Here is a 24098-nt window from a genome sequence, read left to right on the forward strand (position 1 = left end):
TTAATTTTTGAGTTGATTACAATTGACTCATTGTTTAACATTTGCCAACCTTAATCGAGGAACAATGTTCACGTGCAGCACAGCAAGAATGCGCGCCGGGAGGCACGCATTATCGCCACTGCTGTGCTACGCACGGCGCGCAGACCTCGTTTCACAGCGCCCCCGTGCGCACACCCCCTTGTCCCCCCCGTACTCAGACCAGCGCGAGACGGACCGGCCGGCGGGGTCTGCGGCTCGCGACGAGGAGGAGGAGGAGGGTTCGGCCTGGAGCTGCATAACGTGCACGTTCCTCAACCACCCCGCACTCAACCACTGCGAGGAGTGCGACATGCCGCGCCACTACTGACCGCTCGCCACTGAGCCCCGCCCCGCGGGAGCACGCGCGGGGCTGGGCGGGGTGCCGCGTCTCGCGCGGAGCGATCGGAGGTGCGAGCGGCACGAACGGCGGGGAGAAGGCCCAGGGCTTTCCTCGCCTGCGGGCACGAACCGGCCGCGACGCGCGTCGGGAACCCGGCGATTCGATGCGGGTGATCGCGCGCCGGGGAGCGTCTCGCCGTGCGCGGCAACGTCAAGAAGAGGGGACGTGTCGATGAGAAGCGTGGGAGAAGCGCGGTCGAAGCCGGAGGCCTCGCAAGTGACTCCTGGCGCGACGGAGACTCAGGAGCCGACGGTGGCCCGAGCGCCACGGCAGCCCCCCCCCCCCCCTCCCGGCGCCAGCGCTGCGCCCCGAAGCGCGAAAAGCTTTTGTTTTTTTTTTGTGTTAAATAATAAATTGCATACGATTTACCGAAAAAGAGACTTTGATTTAAAAAAATTAAGTGAAAGAGAATTTTGGTTAGAGTTGAGCACTTGATGTAAAAATGCAAGCGTTGTTTTTTTCCTTCCTTCCTTCCTCCCCACGCGTGCAGATGTTGAAGTTGAAGCGGCGAGTGCACACGGTTTCGGCATTAAGACCTTGGGGGGGGTGAACGAAACAAATGTGAGGTGTCGCGTTTGGAGTAACGAATGGACAGTTGCAATCCGTGGTTAAGTGTGGGACGCAAATGGCTTCACGCTGCTGTCACCTCATGAATCTTTCAGTGCTGCATTACTTATGATTTGAATTTATTGTAATAGTAATAAGGGGTCATGACAGTTGCAAGATTATAATTATAATGCCCGTTGGGGGGGGGGGGGTTTCTGTCATATTAAGCACGGATAACAGACTGTATTGTTAACAGTTAACAGAAGGGTACTGGAATAATTCTTTAAGCACTGAGATTTTGGTTTAAAACATTTTTATATGATCACCACGTGGCCTCTTTTTTTTAAATGAACAAGTGGATGCAATCATTGACGTGATCAAGCCAAGTCTGGCTCGGTACTTTAATTTTTCTTTTCAACGAAATGCTGGATTTTGCCATAGGAGTATGGCTGGCAGACATATAAAACCATGAAATATAAAATGAAAATGAATAGCGAGGTGGGGTTTGGGCCGCATTTTAATGTATTAAAAAGTGTTGAATAATCAAACGTTTTCATTAAGTTAATTTTTTTGCAATTAAAAAAAACGTACAAAGTATATTAATAATGAATAATAGTAATAATGGTAATGTTTGAACCCAGTCTTCACCACATGAACACACAGGGTCGTTGCAAATGTCGGTAGCGATGGTTCGGATGTCCGGTCTGCATCTGCGCAGTGCGTGACTGAAGTCTGCTTCCCAGTAAACTCGGGTCTTTTTTTAATTTGTCGAGGAATCGAAGCCACCACCCCATTACCCCCTCCCACCCCCCCCCCCCCCCCAAATAGCTTCCAACTTGGCCGTGTCTGTCAGGGTTTGGGGCTGTTCCTAGTTCAAACCTCTGCTGCAAAGCCACCTCACTACCCCCCCCCCCCCCCTTCTTCCCCAATAAGTGCCTACAAAGCAAGTTGAGTTATGGCTCGGGCTTGTCCACGGTTTAAACCCAGTAGAGATCGGCGAGTAGACCAGCAAGGCACTCGGGCGGATAAGACATTGCAGTCTATGCGGTGTGACTCGTTGCGATGTGGGCATGCTATGCAGGGTATTCGGGCCCATTAGTCAACCACACACCCTTCCCCATACCCTCACACGTGGGTTGGATCATGCTGCCGGGCACTGCTCTCTTGTGAATTGCTTTGGCCGCAGGTAGCAACGGCGATGTATTGACGAGGGGTTTAAATTACACTCTTCGTTTTGCTGCTGAGAGAATAAATGCCAAAACGTCTCTGGCGATGACTTAGACATTTTTAAATGTACATTGTAGCATTAATTTAAAACACATCCCCTGCATGAAATTGAGCCATAATCCACATAATCCATTGTTAATTCTGAACGACACTTCAAACGGGCTTTAATCGACTGGCGCACACAGGGCAGCCTACATTGCAAATGGAGCACAAATGCCTGGATTGCCAATGCGTATGGTTTTATGTTCCACAGTGCAGCTGGATGTGAAAGTTTGTTTACCGTAAGCCTTAGGAGCTGCGCTGAACTCAACAGAGCTGAAGGTGAGCAAGGACTTGCAGGCTCACCCTTGTTCTGTGTGCAGATCAGTGGTGGTTTCAACTGGTGCTCGCAATTCCTAAAACAGGGCCCTCTGCCTCAGTAAAAAAAAATTCCCAGTGAAAATACTTGAAACGGAGCCATTTTTTCCACATATATAATGAGTTTAGACTTTTAAGTCGACAGAGGGCAGTGCAGTAACATCCTTTGTACTTATATTATGCTCTTAACATCTGTTGCTTCCTGCCTTCCAGAATTGACAAGCGTGGTGAAGTATGGTCAAATAGACATCACGGCCCGTACTGACTTTTGGGGAGGCACTCGTTCAGCAGTAAATCGATTTAAGGGGCTGTTGTGCACATTTTAAACAGAAGACAAACGCAAAAAAACCTTGCTGGCATTCGAAGGGTGTTTTTCTTTTTAATTGCTTTGCCTCGCTATCAGAGCGTTGTTTCGGGGAGATAAGAAAAAAATGAAAGCGTCAGATGAGCCCTTGCCTTGTTGTGCAACATTTCTCCAGGAATAAACGTGGCCGAGTCTGTTTCACTTGGCCTGTGCAGACAGCTCTCTGGCCATCCCTGCAACGTCCGACGTTGAGTCACTCCCAAGTAGCTCCCCGTGAGACTGAGTTGCTCATTGAGCCCAACCTGTTGAGTCTCCGAAGATTCCAACCTCATTCATCGTTGCCTCAATAACAAGTTAGCCCTCGCCCCAAATATACGCACACAGTTTAAATGGCATTTTGGTAAGAGAGGCGAGTTTGAAACATCTTACCTACAAGAAGCAAAGTAAGAAGCCACACGCGGCCCCCTTTTTGTGCGCCGGTGTCCTGCCTTCCACTTTTACCAATCGCCCGTTGCGTGAAATGTGCATTACTTTATCAAATTTATGTGCGACTGGGGAAGATTGATGAACGTGGAATGCTCCACCGTAATGGGGGGGGGGGGGGGGGTGGGGGGGGCGTTAAGGAAGCGCTGGCTTACGGTTACAGAGCACAGCCTTAGCTGGACTGAACGAAGCTTTCCCCCCCCCCCCCCCCTTCCCATCGCTTTGGTGTCTTCATGTGTCTTATTTACTCTGAACATGTGAAAATATAGCAATACAAAAAACAAATGCCTTGTACATTGTCGTAAAAAAAATACGTACATCGTTTGGAGCATGCGTTTATTTTAAATTTATTATTTTTTTTCCCGCCTGTATAGTTTCTTGTGTAAAAAAAAAATTAAATTCATTTAATGTATGAGACAGCCTTTGTGTGTACGTGTACTGTGCATGCTCCCCGTACATATCCCTCTCCCCCCATGCTGGATTCTACACAGTTTTTACTGCTATCTGTCATCGCGTCACTTGTGTGCAACAACTGTGGTATATAGCGTGTAATTAAATGTATAATAGCATCAGCCGCTTTCATCACATGAGACGTAATATGATAAGTGTGCAGCAATCCAGAATTGCGTTTTAAATAATTTTAGTACACTTTCATATTGAAGAAGGGAGCCTTGTCAGACCTTTGTCAGTACTGGCTGAAAGTCTTCCCCAAGCCATGACATTCATGAGAGTTGTTTAACCATACTTCACGCTGGTCAGTGCGGGTTGGTGAAGGCGTGGGGGGGAGGGGTTTAGATATCACTCGCCACTGATGTTAGCCGTGGCTGCGAATCGTGCTTGGGTTGCTGGCTTCGTAGCGCACCGTGCTCACCTCTGCCCCCCGCCGCTCACATTTCATGACATTTATTGCGTGCTATATAAGACTTTCCAGAAATGTAATATTAATCTCGTAACACATTTTTTTGTACGAGCATGCCTTTTTTTAAATAACACTGGGATGTTGCCAGGTACCTCCTCTGCTGAGGTTGAACGCACAAAAGACCAGCTCTTGTGGCGCTATTTGTTTTTTTTAAGGAGCACGTGCACGCAAAATTTGGTGACAACGCACAGAGTTGCACTCTTTCACTCTGAAACTGCCCAGGCATTCAGACCCCGTGTGTTGTTGGTAAATATTTGAGACTTTTTTTAATTCGCTGCAATTGAGATGGCATTACCTTAGTGGTGTAATGATGCATCGGTTATTTGATTAATGCTGCTGCTTCAGCTTGCGATATGTACATCACATTGGTGAAGAATCGAGGGAGGTTTTGTATTGTATATGTCGTTCATGTGACCACCCCATGCAACCGTTTGTCGTGCTACCATTCACCTCGACGTATAAACTAAATTGAACCAGGTGAATCAGATGTCAGAGTACCACGGAGATCATGGGTTCAAATTCAAGTAGCTGCCTGTGATTAAACTGGGTTTTTAAGTGTATTGAGATCATGGGCTTACCCCAAGTAGCCAGTGACTACACAAAACCCCCATCGTGATAAATTTGGTTTTGCTCTTAATTTGGCAACTTTTCCACCTCTGAGAATAAAAGTAAAAACGTTAGTTTGACTGTCATGCGGCAGACATTCGTTTTTTTGTTTACCCCGGAGAGAAGTAAAAATACCGGGATAGTCTCATTTGCAATGATTTGCTATGTTTCGTCCCAATTGAGTAACGCTCTCCTTAGTGCTCGGGAGGGTAGGGCAGTGCTGCCCTCTGCTGTGTGGACCAGATTTCGCTTGAAATAGATTTCGGAGGTAGCTGTGATGATATCCGCTTGCATGGACCGTGCCTCTTCGACCACGAGTTGCAACTGCTCTACAAGGGATCCCGATGAATACTTTCTCTCTCACGACACAATGCCGAGAGCACAATTTGGGACGAAATTTAGGCCATCTAAATTCATTAATGAGTCATGGCCCTGAATCGAAACAATTTGTTAAATCACCAGGCACATTTAATCGTTACACCTCCAAATGATGACCTCAATCTACTGAAGGTAAAGCTCAAGGGAAGCCGTTATACCATGAATGTAAAATACTGTATGCGAGAGATCACCAATCTCCATCTCAAAAGTACCCCCCCCCCCTATTTAATAATAACCCCCCGTGCAGTTCAAAACGCGTTTCGAGGCGGAGGTCACACAAGCAGTGGGAGCGGAGCCGTCGCTCGGTCCTGAATTCACGGAGATGTTGAGATTCGTCGTGCGGGGAGTAAATCCGCAAGCGCTGATGCGGAGGGAGCCTTGGCGTGCCACGTGACGACAGCGAGCACGGAGAGCGACTTCCCTCCCACCTCACTCCCACGCCATGATCACCCGGCTGCATGTGATGAATATGCCTCTGTTGATTTTGCTGCGCAAAGACGCGCACACACACACACAGAGACACACAAACGGAGCGGTAAGGGTTTGGTAGCAACAGATACATTGTGGAGTGCAGGTTGCTCCGTGTGGTGGCGCGTCTGACTGCGATACAGGAGGCGTTGCGCTTCCTTCGTATGTTGTGGGGAGTTTAGCAACGTCGCGATGTTCAGCTCGAGGTCGCCGAGTGAGCTGGGCGATGGCTTTCAAAAGTAGCCTGGGGAATACGAACTTTCAGAGATACGAACAAACCTGTCCGTAAGTCTAGTTGCTTGTGCGGACCGAGAGTTGTAAGTTCAACCACCGCGCAATAGATGGCGGTGGTGGTATCTACATCTGCAGAAAATGAAGAACCAGTGGCATCTACGGGAGAGTATACAGCTTTTAAAGCCATTCCCAATGTTTAGTGCACATGCTGTACAACATGTATGGAATCGACAGGAGTAAAGTTGGATTTAACAGACCTCTGAAACCTAACTCGTTCGTAAGTAGAGGAGTCCCTGTATGTTGAACTTCTTTCGCACCGTACGTAGCCAACCGTGCTATAATGGTGCCGGCGAATGACCCTGGCGGGCAGTGGTGTTACTATGACACGGACTTGGACACGCGCCCAGTTGCATCAATTGGCTGCAAGCTAATTAACCAAGAATGACGTAGGTAGAAACATACAATAAATAATCGATCGCAACACAAGCAGTCATCCTCAGGCGGAAAAAAACATCCAAAATAATCCAGTGGAACTGCTGGTTCCACTGCTGGTTCCACTGCTGGTTCCACTGCTGGTTCCACTGCTGGTTCCACTGCTGGTTCCACTGCTGGTTCAGCAGTTGCACTGCTGGATTATTATTATTATTTTTTTCCGCCTGAAGACGACCGCTTGTGTTGCGATCGAAACGTCGTGATATGTAATTTTATTTTTCTACCTATTTTATACCGACGTGACTTTACCGGAAGAACCAAAGAGTATGGATTCCTGCCGTCACAAAAGCCTCAAATCAAGATTGGCAATGCATTGTGTAATTGCGTTTTATGTAACATAGGGACGGTTGGAATATTATTGTTTTAATTTACGATTTTAGACTTTGCTAACTTGTGATTAAGAATGTTGTGAGTTTCTGCTACAGCCCTAGCAAAGGGAGCTGCCGTTAAAAAAAAAAAACGATTGCAGCCTCTAATCCCCACATACGCACGCTTCAGAGTATGCTTGGGAATCATCGTGGGCAACCAGGCGCTGGACAGCTCCACCTGCACTGACCAGCGTGGTTAAGTATGGTCAAATAACCCCCACGACCCAAACGGCGTGGAAAGGCCCTCATGCAGCAGTGGATTAATTAACAAACGGACTGCACATGTACATGCCTTACTATAGACGACTGTGTCTGTTAAAACTACGAATTGTAATAGTATTATGTATGTGTGTTGAATTTATTTTGCGCCGTACGAAGCCAAACGTGATAATCGGAGGTGCGAAATACTTGATAACTAAATATTTAATTACAATAACCCTGTTCTTGGCAAAAGACGTCAATGTTCTGTAAGTAACAGTAGGTGTGTACTGTTATGTACGAATATTGTTAGATACATACCGGTTTTTCCTATCGTATCTCGTCCTGGGTAAATTCTTACTGGGATTCCACGATTGCACCATGGGCGATTCTCGCAGGAATCGGCAATTCCCAAGTTGAAATGCCCTTTCACTTGAATTGGGATGCTTACAATGCTCGTGCGCCATCTCGTGGCGATATTTGGAATCGCCACGGGAACTGAATCATTGAAAAGAATGGGAGAATCGTGGGAAATACCAGAGGCTTTCAAAATACGGAAATGACCAACCTCAAGAACTCTTTAGGAGACAACCCATGAGGCACTTAATCTTAAATACCCACTACCTACACCCCGTGAGCCCCAAAACCAACTGATTGGCTTTGGCCCTTTTCTGTGCAGCGGTTTCTCGGTGGTGAGATGTTAACTCCCTCGCCTGGTATGCAGCTGGTGGGTTCGATCCCGATCCTGACGCCTGTATATTTGGAGTTTGCATGTCTCTCCCCATGGTCGTGTGGATTTTTTTTCGGACCCTCCTGTTTTTTTCCCCTCCACGTGTAGAATCAACGTACCACCATGCACAGTATTTGACTGCTATACATTTACACATGATGAGCCTCTTCGTTGAGCTATCATTCGTGGCTGGGTCGCTTCTGAAAAATGTTTTTTTACATCTCAGCGGGTCTTACCTGGCCAAATAAATAAAAAATAATAAATAGGTGGCGAGCTATCGGTGCGGTGTCGCTCACCAGCGGAAATATCTGCGCCCGTCGTACTCCCCGTCGTGGCGGTTCGGCTCGGCCTCCCCCTCGATCTCGACGCCCAGGTAGGAGCCCTCGCGCCCGGGCAGGCAGCCCACGTACTTGACGGTGCCGTGCGCCACCCGCCCGCCCGAGCGCGTGAACTTGACCCTGTGACCCACGCGCAGGTCGCTCGCCGAGCGTGGGGCGAAGGGGCGGCCGCGGCAGCTCGCATCGCCCGTGAACCTTGGGGGGGGAGGAGGGCAGGAGGGCAGGAGGAGGGATAGGGTGTCGGGCGATTGGCGTCCATTCACTGCCCACGCATCTCTGACCCTTGTACCCCATTTCCACGGTCGCATCCGAGCCGGGCCAGGTCAGCGCGGGACCTCCTCGGTAATGGGTGGTTTTCCATTGGCGGTTTTCCGAACCGGCCCAGCCCATTGTTTTAGCTTCACAGTATAGAGCGTGTCTCGATTCCACGCTCGCTCGCCCGTCCATCCTCCATTTGTCTCCATCTTCAGGTTGATCTGTACCCCCGCAGTGCATCACTCAAAGGTGTCAACACGTGCAACATTTGCGCAACGTTGTGCATGTACGGCCCTTTTGCGAATCCAACCAATCCATTGCTAGTTGAGGACTTCCTCATGCCGTGTGGGTCTTGGAGGTTACGTAACAATGTCACTGTGGTCGTCAGTGCGGGGTGGTGAAGGATTTTGCTGCACTGCCCTCTGCTGCCCACCACAGAGCCGCAGAGGCGAAAACAAGCTGCTGTTGCATGGTTGGTGAACCAAGAAATGTATCCAGGCTCGACCCGCCCGACCAGTAAACATGCGCCGTTGGGCCAACGTTGACATGTGGCTGGAATCGTTGGACCAACGTTGACCAAACGATTCTAGGTTTACTGAGTTAGCTTCCGAAATAGTAGTAGGTTTTACCCTTTTAACTGGAACAAAAACTGACACCTTTATTCAAGGTATCATGTTTGCAATAACCACAACACAAGCAGTGAAAATGCTTGTGTTGTGGTTATTGCAAACATGATGCCTTGAATAAAGGTGTCAGTTTTTTTTGTGCCAGTTAAAAGGGTAAAACCTATTACTATATCTTGTTACTGGCAAAGGAGGTCTCAATGTAAATGCTCACCCCGAGCCCTCAATACTCTGATAGTGCGCTGTTTTTGAGTTGTACGCCTTTTGGCGTTTTCTGGTCCAACACCAGTGGAGACTAGGCTCTAAGAAAAGCCGTCTCGGGTGTGGACCAATCAAATTCAAGGACAGTGCATATTATTATCAGAGTTGTCTCTTTTTGTTTGCATTTTGACTGCTTGTGTTGTGGTTATTGCAAACATGATGCCTTGAATAAAGGTGTCAGTTTTTGTGCCAGTTAAAAGGGTAAAACCTATTACTATATCTTGTTACTGGCAAAGGAGGTCTCATAATGTAAATAGCTTCCGAAAGTTCATGAGATCGGACACATTCTGGGTCCAAGTTTTACAGTTTCCACAAATCCATGCACCTCAATAAACCCAAAACTAAACGATGTTTTTTGACCAGGTAATGCCCACTGAGCTATTCCCTCTTTATCAGAAGCGACCTGGCTATCACAAATGATAGCTCGACTAAGTGGCTGATCGCGCGGAAATGTATCGCAGCCAAATACTCGAAACGCACATTGATTATAGATGTGGAGGGAAAAACCGGAGGACCTGCAGAAGAATCCACGCGACCACGCAATGTTATTGTTACGCGACCTCTGCAACTCCGTGCATCCTCGTGGACTGCAAATCATTTCCTCCCTCTATCACATTGATCGTGACTCACAATTGGTTGCCACGGTGGCAAGATGTTAACTACCTCGCCTGGTATACAGGAGGTCCTGGGTTCGATCCCGACCCTGACGCCTGCTGTGTATTTGGAATTAGCATTTTCTCTCCCCGTGGCCGCAGTGGATTTTTTCTCCCGGTCTTCCGGTTTCTCCCTCCACATTTAGAATCAACGTTGCGTCTAGAGTGTTTGGCATTTCCACATGACGATAAGCCACTTCGTTGTGCCATCATTTGTGATAGCCAGGTCACTTCTGAAAAAATTAGCTACGTAGCTCGAGTGGGGCCTTACCTTGCACAATTTAAATAACACAGTTTACATAATGGAAGCCCTCTACGCGTCCTCACCGGCTGGCCGACAGAGGGGTGTTGAAGCGGCTGGAGGCCGAACCGGCCAGCGTGCTGACCGACTCGCTTCGGGCCGGGCATCCCCGGGGCGCCGCTGACGACGAGGACGACGAGACGTTGTCGGCAGAGCGGGCCCTGCTCTGCGCAAGGGGGAGCACCCTCGTGACCTCTGACCCGGGAAGTCTGATGGCTGGCAGCGGCACGGACACCAGGTACTCCGCCCGGGCGCTGCTGTCTGCACGGCATTCGAAGTGAGAGCACGTGTCCACCAAAGTTGGGGATTGACCACTGTGGAGGAGACGTGAGAGCGCGTGTCCACCAAAGTTGGGGATTGACCACTGTGGAGGAGACGTGAGAGCACGTGTCCACCAAAGTTGTGGATTGACCAATGTGGAGGAGACGTGAGAGCACGTGTCCACCAAAGTTGGGGATTGACCAATGTGGAGGAGACGTGAGAGCACGTGTCCACCAAAGTTGGGGATTGACCACTGTGGAGGAGACGCGAGAGAGCGTGTCCACCAAAGTTGGGGATTGACCAATGTGGAGGAGACGTGAGAGCACGTGTCCACCAAAGTTGGGGATTGACCAATGTGGAGGAGACGTGAGAGCACGTGTCCACCAAAGTTAGGGATTCACCACTGTGGAGGAGACGTGAGAGCACGTGTCCACCAAAGTTGGGGATTGACCAATGTGGAGGAGACGTGAGAGAGCATGTCCACCAAAGTTGGGGATTGACCACTGTGGAAGAGACACAGTTTGCCTTCTGTGCAGCTCATGTGCAGTACGTTTAGCCTCTGAGTGCACTAAACCCATGGACTGGCTATCCGGACTTGGGTTACCCAGAAATCGCACTCGGCTAGATGAGGCACGGCCAATTGAACACAAAATTGTGAGATTTTATTGTACACAATGCAGTCTACAAGTAATGCATTCCATTAAACATATAAGTCCTATACTGTATATATTACAACTTGTAATCATAAACACAACATATAAACTCACATTGTAAATGACAACAGCATTTTTATTAAAGAGTTGCTTGCATATCAAAATTCCACAAGACAAAAAAGTAATATCCTAATTTCCACTTTAAAAACGTTTAGTCTGCAAAATTGTTTTGATTACTGAATCCAATAAAACTACGGCATAATGTTCAGCATCTGACCTTCCCTCTGGGGTTGAACATAATTGTCTTAACTTCTCAATTCATCACCAGCCACCGAACACGCACACCCAAACCCAACACATCCTCTCCGAGGCGAGTCGCGTGTTTTCGGCGTGGGGCCCCGACCTGTTCCGATTTAGCGGCCTCTTCGTTGCCTGGTGCAGTTGCACCGCCTGCACGCGCACAATCGCTCCGCCACTGCGGGAGCGGCGGGGGGCAGCCCTTGAGGGTGTCTCCACATCATCCCCAGTTTTCTCCTCTCGGCCAGCGATCAAACAACAACGCGACCCGTTTACCCGCCACCCCTTACATTCCGTTGCCTGGGTGTGTTCGTGCTTTACGCAACTGCTCTGTTTAGTTGCACGGCCTGCACGCTCGACAGCTACGTACGGTGCGAAAGAAGTTCAACGCACACACACACACGCACGTACGCACGTACGTACGTATAGCCACGCCACATGCCCCGCCCGCCCGCCCCGAGCGTTGCGCGAGTGTCGCCCTCACCGGCAAACGACGCGGCGTCGGCGCGACGCGGCCCGGCTTCCGCGCCGCCCTCCGTGACCTCGAAGCCCCTGAGCAGCTCGTCCGTCAGTTCGCTGCTGGCCGCCGACGCCGGGGACGCGCACGCGAGGGCGGAACGCGGCTCCGGCGGGAGCAGCGCTGCGCCCGCACGCAACGGTGCACACAAAGACAAAGATCCCCCGTGTAGCCTGAACAGACTGTAGGGGCAAGCGCTGTTAGCGAGCAGCACCTATGAAGGCCGGTAACGGCACACGAGGGGGCGGGTGGCCAGCACCACGCCCGACCGCCTTAGTCTCCCCAGTGGCGATGTTTGTATCCACCGCACCGGGTACTCATTTGAGGCTGAGTCGACCTAGGGGAGGCCCGGGACCGGTTCAGATCATCGTCACTGGTTTTGGCCGTGAGCGGGAATCAAACCCGGGTCGCCGGGTTCGTAGCGCAGCGCGCTAACCGCTACACTACCGCTCCCGGTGCATACACACGCACACACACACGCACGCACACGCGCATGGGCAGTCCATGAATTCCATGCAGTCCTCATCAGGAGTTCTTGGGTTGCGCCGACCTGATGCTCGAAACCGCAGGGGCGGTGATGTGTCGCTAAGCGGGTAGCGCGCTTTGTCGCTCATTGCGGATGTTCATCGTCCGTTATCTGACAGGCCGCCGTGGTTAATACCGCAGGTTTGTTGACCGTAAAATACGCGCCGTTTGCTTCGAAACGGACGTTAAAGATCCCGTGGTGTCGTTCGAAAAGACGTAAGGAATTGCGTTCCGGTCAACGTTTTGCCAAATAAATAAAAAAACTTCACCGCAAACTATCGAGGGGGAATTACACATGCAGCAGCATCGCTCTCAGCTGCGAAACTAGCGCGGACTGTGTCTGTCGAAAATAGCGTCTCCCTTCGTGGATAGCATTGCGCTTTAAGAACGGCGCGAATACGGAATGCACTAAGTTATACATTATTATTTCGCACGGCATGTAAGCCACAGTTTGTATAGATGATGTCATAATTGAATGTTAAGGTCCTCCGACCAATCCAAGGCGGCAGTAGATGCTGTGCGGATTGCAGCGATATCGCCAGGGCGTGCATGGAAATTATGGGGGGGGGGGAAGGTTACAAATATCCTGTGGTGATTGTGATTCCAGACTGCAGACCCTCAGTCGAAACATGTTGAGAAAACGGAGTGGGCACCTTACGCTTTTGAAAAGGAAGCCACGTCTGACGCGATTCTCATGCACACATACATTATGTGCACGAAGCGCATCGACACACACACGCGCGCGCGCATTGTGTACACGCTTTGTGTGTCGACATCACGGGAACCGCACGGTTCTCCACAGGGACCATTGCTGCCGCTGTTGTGGTTTTTTTACGTGCACAAAGCAGCGGCCACTTGAGCCGCCGCGATCCTGCTGTTCAGATCAAATCGTGGGGAGGGGATTTGTTGATGTTGTCGATGTTGTTTGTGTTCCCTTCAAAAACGAATGCAGCTGGTTTTGTTTGTTTGTTGAAAGCAGCTGTTGACGTAGTAATAGGTTTTACCCTTTTAACTGGCACAAAAACTGACACCTTTATTCAAGGCATCATGTTTGCAATAACCACAACACAAGCAGTCAAAATGCAAACAAAAAAGACAACTGTGATAATAATATGCACTGTCCTTGAATTTGATTGGTCCACACCCGAGACGGCTTTTCTTAGAGCCTAGTCTCCATTGGTGTTGGACCAAAAGACGGTCCGTGGCTCGATGTGAAGCTTACCACCATCCCACGCAGAGAAGTCGGGGTTGGTGTGCACCTCTGTGCCTTGGCTTGCAAACCTAACGAATACGACAAAGCGTAGCACATGAGTTGATCATCAGCAACAGCAGCAGCATCAATCAGACCTTTGAATTTGGTTTTGCACTTAATTTGACTAAACTCCAGCTTTGAATAGAAATGTCAGTTTGACTGCCGTGCGACGAACATTACTCTCTGCTGCAGGGCGAGTGGGAAAGTGCTGCCCTTTAACTGTATGAGTCAGAGGTCACTTGAAGGGATCTCAGAAGTAGCTCCGTGATAGCCACTTCTTTGGGCCGTTCTGTAGCACCAAGGATTGTACCGCTCTGTGAGAGATCTGAATGGGTAATTCGTCTCGTGATTGGATGCCGATAGCACAATCGGGATTCTATACATTTCGAGGGCCTTCATGTATATTAAACAATTGCTGAGCACAGGCCCAAAGGCGCAATGTGTCAAACAGCCAAAAAACAAATAGCACGAAAAATGTTGTAATGGAGAAGGATGTATTTAGAACTGCTTTTTGTGTTTGTTGTCCTTCAGCCGTACCCCCATTTAGAACGGTTGTCTACGTAAGGTGCGAAAGAAGTTTTCGCCTCCACACGTTTTAGAATCGACAGCATGCGTTTCAGGGTATTTGGCTGCAATACATTTCCACACGATTAAACCACCTCGCTGCACTATCACTTGTGGCCAGGTCGCTTCTGAAAAAAAAAAGAGTTACAGTAGCTCAGTGGGCCTTAACCTGTAAAATAAAATAGTTTATAGTTTAGTTAAGGGCGTGTGCGAGTGCTGGAGAGTGCGGCCGCACCGTTGGAGAAGGGCCAACTCGTGTGGGCCGGGTTGGGTGCCCGCCTGCCTGCCGCCCTGCAGTCGGTCCGCCTGCACAGCGTCACGACGCGCGGGCGGGGTCAGAGGTCGCGAAAATGTCACGGTAATCTTAAATCGTAAATGTTGCGGTTTTTCTTTTTAACACACCGGTGTGCTGAAGTAGCAACTCGTTGGCACATTTTTGTTTAACGTGACAAGCCTTACCAGTTGGGTGGTGGCGAGCTAACGACGCATTTATTTTTAAACGATTTAACCCCCCCAAAAAAAACCTATATTATGGATGAGAGGTCGCATTGGCAGTCGCAGATTTCGCCATGGCAGCGAGCTTCAGAACTCTATATGTTGCAACGTTCTGACACGCCCGGTGGCTCGGAGACCGGTGTTTTCCAGTAACCGTTTGTGTAAGTGGGCAAATTATCGACTGAAACGAGTCTTATGGACAAATTGTATTCCATATAAATGTGATAAAACGGACTTTTGTCCATCTATATATTTAAATTTATATTTTACCCACAACCAACCACAAGTATAAAATGCGTATGCATTTTCAACTTAAATTCTCCCCATTCCTCACTTGAAATGGGAGATAATTTAGACGTTTCTAATACCCCATAAGATGAGCAAAGTGAAACACATTTCTATCAACATTTTCTTCACCTAAGGACTGTAGGTCATACGATGCTTATCGTGAATATCAGAATTCGTGGGTGCCTAGCAGTCGGAATGAGCCAAAATCTATTAAGGTGAGCCCTGTGACCGACAGACTGACCCCCCCCCCCCCCCCGACGGACAGACGCATTTTCCCGTCGTGCGGATTTCATATCGCCGCCACCACCGGATTTTGCCCGTCGTCTCGTTCACCTGCTCCCTGAGTGCGCGGTTTTCCCTCGCGACCTCGTCCGCACGAAGGTCACGGCGCTGCAGCTCACGGCGAAGAGCGGAGATCTCGCCCTCGGCGCGAGACAGCGATGCCACGAGCCCCTCGCTAGCCACTCGCAGCTCCTCCACCTGGGCCCGCAGATCGTCTGTGCGGGTGGGGGTGGGTGGGGGGGAAGGTGAACGCGGCCCAGTGATTCATTTCAGCCGCAAGAGGTCCCGGAACGTTGCTCCGGGGAAATAGTTTTGACAAACCACGCCACGTCCATCTTCGCCTAATTTTTGTCCCCATGATACTGCGGTGGTGTGTGCGAATACGGAGTACAGTAAAAAAAAAGAGGAATCGTTGTGGATTGGCGTACCATGTACTCTCGTGGTCGTGTGTCATGCCAATGATCCCATATTCCCAAGGCACAAGCCCAGGCTAGCAGCGTTCCGGAAAATATCGAGCGAGAAATGAAACCCTGAAGAGGACACGCCTCATTGATTTTCTCCCGACAGTCGCCACGTGTTCTGGCTTTCCCAGGATCATCCTCTTTTCAAGGTAGTTTATCGTGTGCGGTTGTGGTGGTGGGTCGTAGTTACGTGTACATTCGTGTGTGTGTGTGTGTCCAGACGAAGGCCATATCATGAGCCCGAAACTGGGAGAAGCCATGACTGTGGTCGCAGGGCACGGCAAGAATCCTCGCTCCTGTCTTTCTGCAAATGAGGGCAGCAGGCGCACCTATATCCCTGCGCAGCACGGCCGGGGAGTTGGAATTGAGAGATTCCTCCTCTGTCAGGTGCCTTTCCAGAGCCGTCACTCGGGGCAGGGCCTGTGACAGATGTCGGTATGGTGGTGGTGGTGGTGGAGGGGGGGGGGGGACAGATGGGACAAGCGGCTGATAAAATCTCGAGCGAGACCGCCGGCAGCAATTCACCCGCACGCCACAATCCGCCGTTCTGCATTTGTCGCCTCCATTGAAATGCAAACGAAAGCATTACGCATCGTAACTGCGTCCGATTGGCGGTGTGGGTGGAAAACCTGGAGTGGGATGCGGCGAAAGGACTGGAGATTGGAAAAAGACTGCATTAAGGCAAGCACGGCCATTCGGTCGTGCCGCATAGAATACGCGTACAGCAAAGCGTACTCGAAACGATGATTATCGGCCTGCACCGACATCACCTTATCTTGCATAAATCCTCACTGCGCTGTGATGAACACCGGCTGTAAGATAATGGCAAACAATAGCCGGAATCCAGCTCCATTGACCTCTCAATTGCGCACAGCCCGTTAACCAACGCGCAACCCACAGACAGCTCCATCAGTCATGGCCCACGCGAAGCCAAGCCAAGCGACGGCATCGCCGCACGCAACGGATCGGAGTTTCCCCGTGGGGGTCGACACGGCACACCCGAATGAAATGCGGCGACGTAGAAAAAAAAAATACAAACCCAGTGCAGGCCGAAGTGGCACAGCGAGGAGCGCAGTGCCCACTCGACGCCCAGGGCGATGAAGACCGATGCCATCTCGTCGAAAAGACCGGCCTCTGCCCGCCAAACTTGCGCGGGGCGCGACGCATCCGAGGTCGCTCGTCGAAGTTTCGAAGTCCGCCGGCGTTCGGTGCCGGCGGACTCGGCACGGCGCCGTGGGTCCGCACGTCGGCCGATGGGTTAATGCCGGGCGTGCGTGATGCGAACGTCGAAGGTGCTGTGCGCTAAATTTAGATGCGCGGGAGGGGGATTTGCTTAAGCCGATCATGTGGAATTGCCCGTGGGGTGGGCGTGCGACAGCCGCGCGCGTCTTTTTAAAAGCGCAAATCTCGCGACAACGCGTTTGCATGGGCTGCGTGCGTGTAGCCACGTGATAAGGGATTGTTTTTGTTGTTGTTGTGTTAGATAGCGTAAATGTGTGTCGTTGACCCACCACCAGCCGAAACGGGTAATTACTGAGGTTTGTCACGAAAACAAAACGTTCCAACGACTTACTACTTCAGCACAACGCTGTGCTGAAGCAAAGTCGATGCCGCAGTGATTGAACTGTGGCCACACGCAGTGGGTAACGTTTTTTTTGGGGGGGGGGTTAGATCGCGTCAGTATAAATATTTCGTAAACCCACCACAACCCGACACAGCCAATTAGTAAGGTTTGTCACGTTACTACTGCAGCACACCGCTGTGCTGAAACGGTGACTCATTGGCACGTTTTGTTTGCGTGACAAACCTTACTTGTTGGCTGTCGTGTGGTGGCGGGTTAACGACACATTTATACTGACGCGATCCCACCCCCCCGACAAAAAAATACGTTATCACGAATAATATTGGTCGTGAATACAGTAGCCACAATTCAAACGCTGCGGGATGTACAATTGCGTGGTAGGTTTATCAAATGAACCGGCAACTATTTTGGGGACAGGTGCGTAAACGAATATTTTTATTTTACCCCATCGTCACTCAAAAGCTGTAGCTTAGTGGATGACCAAAATCGCCCGGAATGTACTCGACCTAGTCAGGTCTCAGAAGATAAGCAGGTTTGAGCCCTGATACAGTAAGAGCTATGGTGGGTGATCACCGTGTAGGGCTGCCGTGGGGCCTGAATTGTCAGGGAAAGGGACAGCCCAGCAAATCCCACTGCTTGCACTGCACGAGGCTCCCATTGTCAGTGCTCCTCGCATTCAGCAACTCGCACTCGACAGTGTGGTGAAGTATGGTCAAATAATCCCCATGAAGTTGATTGGCTTAAGGGCTGCACTTGCACCATGTTGCCCAAATGTTGTGAGTGTTAAACCCATTTATGCAATGCCGGGGGTACAGGTCAACTGAATATGAAGATAAATGGAAGGGTGGGTGAGAGAGTGTGGAGTCGAGACGCGCTCTATACTTTGACTTTATACAAACAAAGACAAAGATCCTCCCATATCGCCTTTTACAGACTGCTGGACTGTTACAGACACACAAAGACAAAAATCCCCCGTTGGGGCAAGTGCTGCTAGCGAGCATCTATGAAGGCCGGAACGGTACACGAGGGGGTGGGTGGCCAGCACCACGCCCGACCGCCTTTGTCTCCCTAGTGGCAATGTTTACACACCGCACCAGGTACTCATTTGAGGCTGAGTCGACCTAGGGGAGGCCTGGGACCGGTTCAGATAATCGTCACTGGTGTTGGCCGTGAGCGGGAATCGAACCCGGGTCGCCAGGTTCATAGCGCAGCGCGCTAACCGCTACACTATCGCTCCCCACAACAGACACACACAGACACACACACACAGATACACACAGACAAAGATCCCCCATATAGCCTTAACAGACTGTAGGGGCAAGTGCTGTTAGCAAGCACCTATGAAGGCAGGTAACGGTACACGAGGGGGTGGGTGGCCAACACCACGCCCGACCGCCTTTGTCTCCCTAGTAGCAATGTTTACACACTGCACCAGGTAATCATTTGAGGCTGAGTCTACCTAGGGGAGGCCCGGTTAAGATAATCGTCACTGGTGTTGGCCGTGAGCGAAAATCGAACCCCGTGTCGCCGGGTTCATAACGCAGCGCGCTAACCGCTACACTACCGCTCACCACACACAGACACACACACAGACACACACAGACACAAAGACACAGACACATACGCGCCCACTCCCATTCACTGGCCATTGCCCCATGAGTGGAATTGAATTGTTTACCTTTATTCCTTGGTTCTTTCGGTAAAGTCACGTAGAATCAAATTAAATTAAATAATAATAGAGTACGACGTTTCGATTACAACACAAGCAACCATCATCAGGTACAAATGAATGAGAAAACAAACATAGTTAACTTGAAAATATAATGCAATACAACAGAGAGTCGGCCAACAAAACAGTCAACTCTCCACCTGGTTACCTGATGATGGTTGCTTGTGTTGCAATCGAAACGTCGTATTCTATTATTATTTTATTGATTTCTACGTGACTTTACCGAAAGAACCAAAGAGTAATTCCTGTGGTCACGAAAGCTTCTAATCAAGTTTGTTAACCTTTATGTTTGCCAACGGAAGGCCTTACGCTGCAGCATTTGAGTTTGCAATATTTGCAGATTAACGCCGAAGCGGCTTTGGCTTCCCTCGCTACAGGAACCTTGCGACAATAAGCGAAGTCGTAGCAACAGTGTTTGCGGAGGCAAGAGCATTGTTATTTCTGGAGATTAGGCCAACTGCCAACAGGTAAAAGCCATATTCTTGGTTCTTTCTGTAAAGTCACGTAGAAGGGAAACAATAAAATAATGAAAATATAAAACAATACAATTCTCACGACTGCAACACAAGGCGTCGTGAGAATTTTATTGTTTTATATTTGTATTATTTTATTGTTTCCCTTCTACGTGACTTTACCGAAAGAACCAAGAATATGAATCCCTGCAGTCACGAAAGCTTTAAATCAAAAGGTAAAAGCCAATTAAAATTGACACCTGTTGTTTCACACACAGAAGTTGTTACACCTGCAATTTAGAATAACCCCCCTTTGTCAATCCACTGCTGGATTTATTATAATCATAATTTACATTTGTAAGGAGCATTTCATGCAAGGGTCCCAATGTGCACCCGGGTATGGAAAGCTGGGAAAAAAACTCGGGAGCCAGCCTAAACGACCGGGAACTATGGGGGGAAAGGCTATTTTAAAGAGGTGAGTTTTCAGGGCAGATTTAAATAGCTCTAGAGATTGTGATTGCCTTGTAGTGATCAGAGGCAACGCATTTCCGTAAGTCTTGGAGCTGCACTGGCGAAAGCCCGATCACCCGCAGGAACGGAACGGAGCCTCGACCTCGGAATACGAAGGGGATCAGAAGATCTCAAGGACCTCGTTGGTGCATGGAAGTGTCATCGTTTCCTGAAATGTGGGGCTAAGACCTACACAACGCCATGTCGGTCACGGCGCTTGTTTGACCATACTTCACCACGCTGGTGAAGGTGATGGGGGGGGGGGGCAGGACAAGTTCATCGTCACTCGCCACCTATGTCAACCCATACATGTCAACCCCTTATCAGTGCCTCCCTTACTACAGACCAATGCAGACCTTATTGGTCACCCCGTGCCCTTGTAAATCTCAACGTTCATCTTACAAAGTTCCATCACAAAGGAGAAACACAAACAAATCGGCACTTTTTTTGTTTTGCTCCGTGTTGAAACGGCTGTACGCTGCATGGACCTGAAAACTCAACTTCCCTGTACAAGAATACGGGGTAAACCGCATGGGTTAACACGGTATGTCAACCATGGCCAAGAATATAACTCGGCGTTTGATGAGTTCATAGCGCAAGGCACTTATCATTACCTCGCACCGAGGTGCTTGTGCCAGGCCAGGTGCACTTCGAGGCAATGGGGAAGTGTCGAGGCCACGTTGGCAGGAGGTCACGGTCAAGGGTTGGTGGTTATGGGTCACCACATAGGCCACCACAAATGTTGTTAAACTCTCTACCCGTGAGCATCAAGGTATGACACCTTGACACGTCAAGGGCATGGCACCCTGGATTGCCAGGAGAAGGCAGTACAGAAAGTGGACTCATCGCCATCTGTTTCCATCTGTACGAGGATACAGTATTGATGACGAGTCCTACGACTCGGTGTGCCTTCCCTCGATAAGTAAGTACATTATCATTATAACAATCGTGATTATAATGTAATTGTTAAATGTGCAGTGGCGGAGGCAGACCTGGACAATGCCAAACTCCAGCAGTGCAGACACCGTGTCTCCTGCACTTGGCATCTCGTAATCCCACCGTCGGGCGGTGCACTCCCCCGCGATGAGTGACATCCCATCCGACGAGCCGTCCAATGTCCGATACGCGGCCCTCTCGGTCTCCACGGGCGAGCTGCTCCCGCGCAGGGGAAACCCTCGTGGCTCGAGAGGGACGAGGGAGCTGAATTTGGAGAGGGCATTCTCAAACTGTGAATTCAGCAGCTGCTCAAAACTTTCGGGCACTCGAGGCGCAAGTGTTCTTGTCCAGCTCGTGCGCACCGATCGCTCTCCGGCATGCCCCTGGGAAAGGCGTTGCTCATAGTCGGAGTCGATGGCGTGCGACGGCGTCTTGTTCTTGGCAGAGGCGGAAGAATCGAGCGGGAGATGCGTGGGAATCTCGACGATGCCACTTTTGCGAAACGGTAAAGTCTCGGTGTCCACGGCGGACGGAGCGGTGCGCGAGTGACCGACATGCGTGCTAACGCCTCTCTCGTCCCACGCAGGATGTAACGGGAGCAACTTTTCACCAGCAAAGCGTGCACCATTCAAGCCTGAATGCTCCGAATATAATCTACCTGAACTGCGGTGACTCTTGTCAAAACGCGATCCTGGACCGGGGGGGTCATCCTCCAGAGTTGTCTCCCCGTAAAGGCCGTATGCGGCTGCTCGTTCGGAAGCGGGCACATCGTACGAGCTCGGTCGTTGTGTTTCTGTGGCGCTGATGTCCTCATCATCTTCTCCTTCGCCATTCGAGCGCAGGCAATTCTGCCAAGCTGCAAACTTGCGCGCCAGACTCTCACGGTTGTCGTAGCTGCGGGGTTCGAACACGCTGTTGGTGGGCGCCTTCCACATGGACATGCCGCGGGGAGCGCAAGATGTACTTTTGTTGTTGTTGTTGCTGCTGCTGCTTACGATGTCCTAATATCCGCCAAACTCGTCCGCCCCCTCCTGTGAAACAAAGAGGGAGGCGTGAACGGCCGATGAATCATTGACCGCGTGGACATTCAACGTGGCCGTAAGAACCCGTGGTACTTTGGGCAGTAGAAAAGAAACCAAACGTAATTTAATCAAATAAATACAAATCCTTTTAAGCTTCGTGTAATATTAACCAACAACGGCAAACATTATAGAATAAGGGAACGTGTGCTATTGAGTTGAGCGGTGACACTGTGATGCGTTTGCATTGTGCTGTCAACCTTGCTACCTGGATTTGATTGGCAGCCGCGGTTAACATCAGTGGCGGGCGATATCTGACCCCCGGTTCACCAATCCACATTGACCAGCATGACGAAGTTTGGTCAGAAACACCGCCAAGACCAACACGGCCTGCCTGCCTGTCCGGAAGGCTTTGCTCCAATTTTGGTTTGATAGAAAGGCTGGCAATAATTTTTTTTCTTATTATTTTTCAAATTGAGTTGAAAAAAAGACTGTCAAATTGGAAAGCTTGTCTCTTCCACACACACAAACACCCCCCACCCCCACCCCCGTATAGCCTCAAACAGAAACAAACCATTGGGGCAAGTGCTGTCAGCGAGTGGCACGACACACGAGCGGGTGGGTGGCCAGCACCACGCCGAGCCGCCTTTGTCTCCCTAGCGCTGATGTTTTTTTGTTTTTACCGCACCGCACCGGTTCCTCACTTGAGGCTGAGTCGACCTCGCGGAGGCCCACGACCGGTTTCAGATAATCATCGTCACCGGTGTTGGCCGCGAGCGGAAAGCGAACTCGGCTCGCCGGGTTCGTAACGCGGGGCGCTCACCGCTGCACTGCCGCACGCGCACACAAACGGCGCCTCCGAATAGCACGGTTGGCCACGTACGGTGCGAAAGAAGTCCAATGTACACGCGCGCACGCAAAAATCACTCACTCGCGTTGATGCTTGCCCCCTTCACTCGTCCGTGCGCTCACATCCAGAGCCTCCGAGCCCACGGCCGAGCAGGAGCCGAGACAGCGACGATGATGATGATGGTCGTGGTTGCTAATCCACGACCTCTTGTAGCCTCCACCCCCCTCCTCCTCCTCGTCAAGCCCACATGGAGCTGCAGAAGTGACCTGCATGGTGTGGGTGGGGTGTAGAGGGGGGTAGGGGTGGGTGGGTGGGTGTGTGTGGGGGGGGGATGTGCACGGTAGGTAGGGGGGGTGATAGTGGGGAGCGGTAGTAAAGACATCGCTACTGGGGAGACAAAGGCGGCCGGGCGCGGTTGCTGGACACCCACCCCCTCGTGGTGCCGTGCCGGCCTTCACAGCTGCTGCACGCTCACAGCACTTGCCCCGACAGTCTGTTAGAGGCTACCCGGGGGATCTTTGTCTTTGCACTGCAGGGGGCAGGGGGGATCGAGAATCCCCGCACGCTGCACCCCCCCCCCCGGCGTTGCCACGGTGACCGGGGGGGGGGGGCAGCAGCAACACGAAATCGGTGGTCGATGTCTTTGTTCAGACCTGGATGCTGCTGCTGCTTCTGCGAGCATCAGAAAAAAAACACGCACACACGTGTTAGAGCACAAGTGTCTGCGTGTGTGTGTGTGTGGGGGGGGGGGCGGGGGGGGGTAGTTAACACCGCCACTGGGGAGACAAAGGCGGCCGGGCGTGATTGCTGGACACCCACCCCGTCGTGTGCCGTGCCGGCCTTTATAGGTGTGCTGCTCGCCAACAACACTATTGCCCATCAGTCTGTTGCAAGCCATACGGGGGAGGGGGGGTATTTGTGTTTGGGGGGGCAGGTGATGCAGTGGTTATCACTTTGTGCTGCGAACCCGGCGAACCGAGTTCGATTCCCGCTCACGGGCAAAACACCGGTGGCGATTATCTGAACGGGTCCTGGGCCTCCCTTAGGTCGACTCAGTCTCAAATTAGTACTTGGTGCGGCGTGTGAACATCGCCACAAGGGAGACAAAGGCGGCCGGGCGTGCTGCTGGCCACCCACCGCCTCGTGTGCCGTGCCGGCCTTCGTAGATGCTCGCTGACACCACTTGCCCCTACAGTCTGTTTCGGCTGTACGGGGCATCTTTGTTTTGAGTGGTGGCGTAGTGGTGTAGCGTACTGCTTAATTAAC

General features: G+C 50.7%; 2 protein-coding genes across 7 annotated transcripts in view; one reads left to right on the top strand and one right to left on the bottom strand.

Moving 5' to 3' along the window:
- The window catches only part of TAB2 (TGF-beta activated kinase 1 (MAP3K7) binding protein 2), a 62942-nt gene extending 59190 nt beyond the window's left edge, over positions 1-3752 (top strand). For all 5 annotated transcript variants that reach the window (XM_076074973.1, XM_032973561.2, XM_076074974.1 and 2 more), the window contains one exon: positions 198-3752. In XM_076074973.1, coding sequence (XP_075931088.1) covers positions 198-346 — 149 coding nt within the window. In that variant the 3' untranslated portion in view covers positions 347-3752. The remainder of the gene's footprint in view (positions 1-197) is intronic.
- On the bottom strand, positions 3667-23130 carry LOC116953395 (uncharacterized). Of its 2 annotated transcripts, none has more exons than XM_032973562.2 (10): positions 22914-23130; positions 21020-21994; positions 16084-16174; positions 15345-15508; positions 14464-14534; positions 13635-13693; positions 11855-12010; positions 10186-10473; positions 8025-8261; positions 3667-5725 (listed from the first exon to the last, which is right to left on the bottom strand). In XM_032973562.2, exons 2-10 carry the CDS (start codon positions 21902-21904, stop codon positions 5685-5687), a joined length of 1992 nt encoding a protein of 663 aa, XP_032829453.2. In that variant the 5' UTR covers positions 21905-21994; positions 22914-23130; the 3' UTR covers positions 3667-5684. The 2 variants fall into 2 exon arrangements, with proteins under 2 accessions (XP_032829453.2, XP_032829454.2); XM_032973563.2 differs by having other exon boundaries at positions 10186-10420; positions 22914-23129.
- Between the last annotated feature and the right edge of the window lie 968 nt (positions 23131-24098).

The sequence above is a fragment of the Petromyzon marinus genome, chromosome 51 (assembly GCF_048934315.1).
Source record: "Petromyzon marinus isolate PM22_M1 ecotype Great Lakes invasive population chromosome 51, UKy_Petmar_22M1.pri1.0, whole genome shotgun sequence".
Lineage (NCBI taxonomy): Eukaryota > Metazoa > Chordata > Hyperoartia > Petromyzontiformes > Petromyzontidae > Petromyzon > Petromyzon marinus.

Bases quoted from the DNA above. Each gene is read 5' to 3' on its own strand.
- LOC116953395 (XM_032973562.2), bottom strand. From the start codon at position 21,904: ATGTCCATGTGGAAGGCGCCCACCAACAGCGTGTTCGAACCCCGCAGC. The intron at 14,535-15,344 runs GTGAACGAGACG...GACGCTGTGCAG, and splicing joins ACCGCGCACTCAGGGAGCAG to GCGGACCGACTGCAGGGCGG. The intron at 5,726-8,024 runs GTGAGCGACACC...GTCTTTGCGCAG, and splicing joins GGGCGCAGATATTTCCGCTG to CAAAATCAACAGAGGCATAT.